At 51.0% G+C, this 6,137-nt stretch overlaps 1 protein-coding gene across 1 annotated transcript; it reads right to left on the minus strand.

Annotated features, from left to right (window-relative positions):
• Positions 1 to 267: 267 nt before the first annotated feature.
• On the minus strand, positions 268 to 3,387 carry irf2bp2a (interferon regulatory factor 2 binding protein 2a). Its single transcript, XM_037270917.1, has 2 exons — positions 1,619 to 3,387; positions 268 to 1,369 (listed from the first exon to the last, which is right to left on the minus strand). The coding sequence occupies exons 1-2, from the start codon at positions 2,454 to 2,456 to the stop codon at positions 651 to 653; spliced, it is 1,557 nt and encodes a 518-aa protein (XP_037126812.1). The 5' UTR covers positions 2,457 to 3,387; the 3' UTR covers positions 268 to 650.
• Between the last annotated feature and the right edge of the window lie 2,750 nt (positions 3,388 to 6,137).

Below are 6,137 nucleotides of genomic sequence, written 5' to 3' on the forward strand. Positions count from 1 at the left end.
CAGTAGGCAGCAGTCAGTCACAACGCTGCGCAAATGGAAGCAATTTGGGGGTGAGGGGGGTTGAGGGGCAATGAGCCTGTTATTACCAAGCGCGCTTTCATTTTTTACGAGTCATGTGCGCAGAGACAGGGGTGCCTTTGTGCTGCCTGCTAGCCCACTTACGTCCTCCTGAGGCGTCACAACAAGCAGAAAGGAGCCCTGCCTTCCGCGCACGTCCGCAGCCCGGCGCCCCTTAACCACTCGAATGAAGCAAGCTCAGACAATCAGTTCATACAAGATCAAGAAATTGTATTTGGCAATTTTTAAACAAGTGCATACAAGTACAGCTAAAAGCATTTCAGTTTTGCCAAGTGCTCGTAGAGTAGCATTAGTCACATTCTACGTTAAACAGGAACTGCCACCAGACCTAGAAGTACATCGAGAATTGTGTTAAACATCAACAAAGAGGAACGTAGTCCATTATAATGAGTACATACCTTTATCTTCAAAAATATAGAAACACAATGTATTCAAAAATCAAAAATTATACAACCATGTTTACGAAGTATACTCTTCCCTTGGGTCCAATATGTACAAGTCCGTTAGTTTGTTTGAATGGTATGTATGTGATATTTATATATTTATACTCGTTTTCTCGGCTTGGAACCAAATCAAGGGTCCCTCTCCTTTTTTACTTTGACGTCTCCTGCCAGGATGGTGGCAATTTCCCCCTGCATGAAAGCCCACGGTACGTTGGAGCCCACCAGGGGACACTTCTCCCCGCTCGGACAGTACACTTCACCCGTGGCGCCTTGCTGCTTTATGCTCTCCCTCGAGCAGGGGAAGCAGAACTTGTGAGAGGGCACAGACGGGCACTGAACAAAGTGGGTGTCCTCTAAACGCTCGTGGCACAGCGTGCAGCACAGGGGTATGCTGCCCGGCACCGAGGAGTCCGGAATGCTTTGGGGGTGCACTTGGTCCATGCCTGGCACGTGGGGGGTACCTGCACCTGATGCATCTCTCTGCGCCAGCCTCCTCTGACTCATGGAGGAGGGCGAGAGGGGACTGCTGCTGTTCCTGCGGGTGGTGGAGTGGACCTGGTTGGCGTCCTTGGGGGAGCTGTTCCCGCCCGCATTGTCTGCCGCCATGATGAGTGCCGCCATGGGGGACTGGCCGTTCTGGGCTGCCTCCGGCGGGGTGGTGCGGGAGTGGGGGGATATCGTGGAAGGGGGGTTGGCGAAGCTCGGAGGGGGGACCGGTGGCATTTTGAGTCCGTCGGAAGGCGGAGGTAACCACTGCTGCGCCTCTCCGTTGAGCTTGGCGGCCGTGCCCTCGCTCTCGGGTTCAGGTGACGCTTTTCTCTTCATGCTGCGGGGGTGTTTTCCTCTGTCTGGAGGTGGGAAAGGGTTAAACAGAGAGCGTGGATGAGTTGCTCAGACAAGGGCACATGTACAGCCAGTGGAAAACATGTATGTGGCGGCATCACAGGCTGCAAAAAAACATTACCTTTGTGTGTGTGTGTATATAGCGAGGGGTCACATGGTACAGATAAAACACCACGGCAGGGTATTCTAGTTATTATTTAAAAATAATAATAATAACATCAAACAAACAAACTAAACGTGCTGCTACTGCCTACCTGACTTGGAAGCCGAGGCGCTGCCATCATAGCCCATGGCCCTTTGTTGCATGGCCGCATGGTCCTTCTTGAAGCGGCTGTCGAACGTGTGCAGAGCCATGAGGTCCCGCACCGTCTTGCCCTTGCCCATCCAGTCGGGCTCCCCTCTGCCTTTGTGGCCGTCCGAGATCTCCGGCGTCAGGCTGTCGGGTCGGTGCTTCTCCTTGCCGTCGCGCTCGTGCTCGCTGCTGGACACCGAGGCGGGTCTCTTGCCCAGCTCGGCGGGACTACCGGCCGCCAGAGCGGAGGAAAGTCCCATCTGGCCCGGTCTGCCGTTGACGGCGTGCACGGGCGCCATGCTCCCGTTCACCAAAGGCACAAGATTCGGGGGCACCGCGCTATTCCTGCGCGGGTTGGGACTCTGGCGGTTCAGCTCCGGCGGCTCGTCAGGCTTAGGAAATCCATTGGGGACGGGGATGCCGTTCGCCTGACGTCCAGACTGGTACTCAGAACCCAGCCTGGGGGGTCGCTCGGAGGAGAGAGGGTAGCGATCCAGCGGCTGCGGCGGCCGCGAGCCCGGGTCCCCCGCCGACGCGGCGTGGTTGATCGCCTGCATCTCCTTCCCGGAGAGCTGCGACTTGACGGGGCCGGGAGACCTGCCCTCCTGGAAGCCGTGAGCCCGCTTCAGCTGGCGGGCCGTCTCGATGACAAACTCGATGCGGTCCGCTCCCTCGTAGTTAACACATCCCCTGCACACGGGTTCGGTAAAATCCCAAATCATGGCCCAGGGCATGCGGGGCAGGTCGCACAAATAACATGACTGCCTCCTGGAAGAAGCAGCGACCGCCGCGGACGACATGGCGCTCGTCGTCGACCCCCTGAAAACCAACCCTAAATGTGCTCTTCTTCCTCTCCTCACTCTCTTTCCCCCCCACCCCTTTGGAACGCGGTTAAAAAGCAAGTTCCGTGCGGACAAAAAGCAGCCGAAAAGTGGTCCGTTCCCGGCTGAGCGAGTGACGACGGTGGAGTTTCACAGGGAGAAGTTCATGTCGGTGTGTACTTTAGTCGGGCGCTCGTCTATCTAGCGCCGCTGACTCAATGTACTACTGGCTCAATGTGGACCAGTGACGTCACCACGCCCGCTTCCACTTCTATTGACTTGATTTCTTCGACAGAACCCCCTCCACACGCGCGCTCCCCTCTCCCCCTACTTTACCGCAGCCTCTTGCCACGCACCCTGCCCTTTTTACAAACCATTTCACAAGACAACAAAAACAAATAAGCATTTACCCGCGCCGTGCGATCCTATTTGTGAGTAAATCCCTTATTTTCCAGCAGGTCTGCAAAATTGTGCAAAAAATGCGGCGGCTGCAGCCGAGCAACGGAGCGCCAGCGGATGGAAAATAACACTCGCACACACTCGGCAGAGCGCGGCTCTCCAGCTCCTCCAGTTGACTGCTGCTTTGTCCTATTTTCAGCTTTATCCGCTTCTGGGCTGAGTTTAAGCTTGTTTTTCTTCACGCGAGGCGCCTCTACGCCACCATGTGCTGCTGCCGCTACTACTACTACTCGCCGCTGTGCGGTGAATGAGGTGGGTTAAGCCCCAAGAAAGACTATTTCCCCCCCTTACCCATAAATAAATGTGACACGCATAACGAACAGAGAATTTTCTACATTTTGGCATGCATATGCTCAACACGTGCTCACAGCTTCTGCTGCCCATGCGGAGATAAGAGATGGGGGAAAGGAGCCTCCATTAGCCATTAACCAGGAAGCTCTTGTGTCACAAGGTGGGGATTTCCAGACAGTGTTGTTAACTCCAACACTCACCTCCTTAAAAGCACTAACGTGATCCAGTACAACAGCACCACCCACTCTGCTTTGCATAAGAATAAAGTGCAAAATGATAATCTTCTTAATAATGTTGTTTGGCGCACGCAGCCGTCCTTGTGCCCACATTTCAAAACAAGCACTCAACTCAATGAGATTAGCATGAATCAGACGTTCACACGAGTACCGGAATATCTGAATATTGGTCGCAGCGATCAAGCTAGGTGATTCACTGCACTGTTAGTGGTTTTACTCAGTGGAAGGGGGGTGGGGGGTATCAGACATGTCGTCGCACAGTGCAACTGTGCCAAAATCCCCTCAAGTAAAAGTGCAGGTTTGAAACGGAGGAGCGTCTCAGTAGTTGAGATTCCTCCCTCTCATCTGCACGAATTCCAACTCATTGCAGCTTTTCGCCTCAGGCTTTGGGTGAGGCAATGCGTCTGAAACCTGCAGACACAAAGCAGGATGTGTTCGTGCAAGTCCATGTGACGTTGGAAAAAAGGAAGTAAGCTGTTTAGTCACATACCCTCATCCGCCTCACCCATGTATGGGACGTGAGGCCATTTGGCCAGAAGCCTGGATCTGTGAATCATGCACGCTGGCTTCCTTCAAAGGCTCTCCACCAACCAAATCAAGAAGTTATGCCGCACTATAATTATGCTCTTACCACATGATCTTAGATGATTGCATTTGTGAAGACGCCAACATGTGAATGAACCCTAACCCGTGCACAGTTTTAGTCCCTGCAGGGAGTCGGCGAGTTATTTCTGATGGTAACCGACAGTCGAAACGACGTTTCCTCATCCTCACATTATCTCAAATGGAGTCCTTGTTGGGCGAACAACAGTAGGAAGTGTTGTTGGGCTTTATGACACAGTTAGGAAATGACTGCAAAGGGAGGAGGGGGCAACGGGTAAATAAACAAATCTTCCTTTAAGATGGGTGGGAAACAGTCGCCTAATGCTCGGAGACCTCGAGAAAACATTTGTACTAGCAAATAACTTCACGTTGCAACACAGCAAGGCCACATGCCGGGGTTCTATTAAATCTCAAATAATCCAAATTTGAAAGACCCATTGATGTAAAAAAAAAATGCTGCAGTGGCTGTAGAGCGAAAGCAGAAATGGAATGTACAAAGGCGACAATGAGGAAGCCAGACATGCACAGATGGCTGGAGTGGCAAAATGCAGCGTGTATACAGTAAAAATCAGCAGCGTGTGACCCGGCTGGCTGCTGTCTAGTTTCAGTGGAGCCGCTCAAGCAGATGGAGTGGCTGCAGAATGCTGCTTTTCAGCAGTATGGAAAATGAGACATGAAACCGCCAATGAGAGTGACGACCGGGGAATACCCGACATGTGACAGCATCGCACGCCTGATGAGATGACATTATTTTTGTACTCTTGCACTTCCCCACTCTGTTGAATATTAGAATGACAATCTTTTATTCATGGGAGAGAATCATTTTATATTCTCTCTGAAGTTTTCTGCCGTAAAAGTGGAGCACACAAGATGTTTTCAGTGTTTTATTTTTTCATTTGTTTTGCTCCCCCCACCACAACCCTTGTGTTATATAACGTGTTTAGCTGCTGAGGCGAGCACCAAACTATGAAATGTTACACAGACATAAAAGGAGGTTAGAACAGGACGGTGTGAGGCCCTATTAGTAGGGGGGGATGCAACACCAGTGTATTATTGATACAGTATGTCTCATATTATTGTGTATTGATCTGTGATTCCTCTCACTCCCACGTTCTTTTTTTTAGCCCTGATTTTGAAACAATTACAGCTAAGATACATTTTGGAGCCCTTTTTGGATAACAATAAAGTGAATTTTCAAAACCAGCAGCATCTTGTTTACTGCTGCAAAATTCTGGCATCTTGGAAACTGTCCAAATTGCAGGCTACCGTATAACAGTCACCTTAAGTAATTTGAGATACAAGTTCTTTGAATTATGAGTGCAGTAACAGAACAAATTAAACATGTATTAATTTGTGTTTTAAAAAAAAAAAGATTAAAGTCCCAATGATTGTCACACACACAGTCTAATTAATACATATCTTAAACACCAAAGTTTTCTAAAATTCCCCAGCTAGACCTGCCCTGAAATATTTTCAGGTCAAGTGACGTGTGATAATAGGGAGATTCCTCTAGTTTGGATTCTAGACATAACCAAGTAAAACGCACTGCCGCACGTGACCGACTTTAAAATGGAGGAATTCACATAAAATGGAGGGTCCGTCGGCAAAAGGGAAGGAAAAATGTGCCGGTCGAGTGGAATCTGGGGGGCTGCAGAGGTGATGTCATTGGGCTGGAGCAAGAGGCACGGAGTGAAAAACAAGTCTTCCTCTTTATTCTGATCCTCTTTGCAGTCCCTGCAGGAGGTGGGGCGTGGTGGGGTGGTGGGTGGAAAAGGGATGAAGGAGGAGCGTGTGTGCTGAGGGGAAGGGGGGGGGGTCATTCCTGGCAGTCGGCCAAGGCAAGGGCTGCTGGGAAATGGCAAAGGATGCCAAGCAGGCCCCACCGCCAACATTAGAAGCTCACATCTTTGTTCTCAGAAACCTGGTGTGCTGCCAAAGGCCTCATTTGGGCTCCATGGCATGATTACACTGGATGTAGGCCAACTACTGAGAGAGCCTGCTCGCCCTACCCGCCTGCCCCCCCCTGCCTTTCTCCCTCCCTCTCTCTCTTTATGCTGCCTCCCAAGGCTCT

The sequence above is a fragment of the Syngnathus acus genome, chromosome 15, assembly GCF_901709675.1.
Source record: "Syngnathus acus chromosome 15, fSynAcu1.2, whole genome shotgun sequence".
Lineage (NCBI taxonomy): Eukaryota > Metazoa > Chordata > Actinopteri > Syngnathiformes > Syngnathidae > Syngnathus > Syngnathus acus.

Excerpts from the sequence above, each read along its gene's own strand:
- irf2bp2a (XM_037270917.1), bottom strand. The coding sequence starts at position 2,456 with ATGTCGTCCGCGGCGGTCGCTGCTTCTTCCAGGAGGCAGTCATGTTAT. Across the intron at positions 1,370-1,618 it reads CGCCTCGGCTTCCAAGTCAG|ACAGAGGAAAACACCCCCGC; the intron begins GTAGGCAGTAGC and ends TCCCACCTCCAG.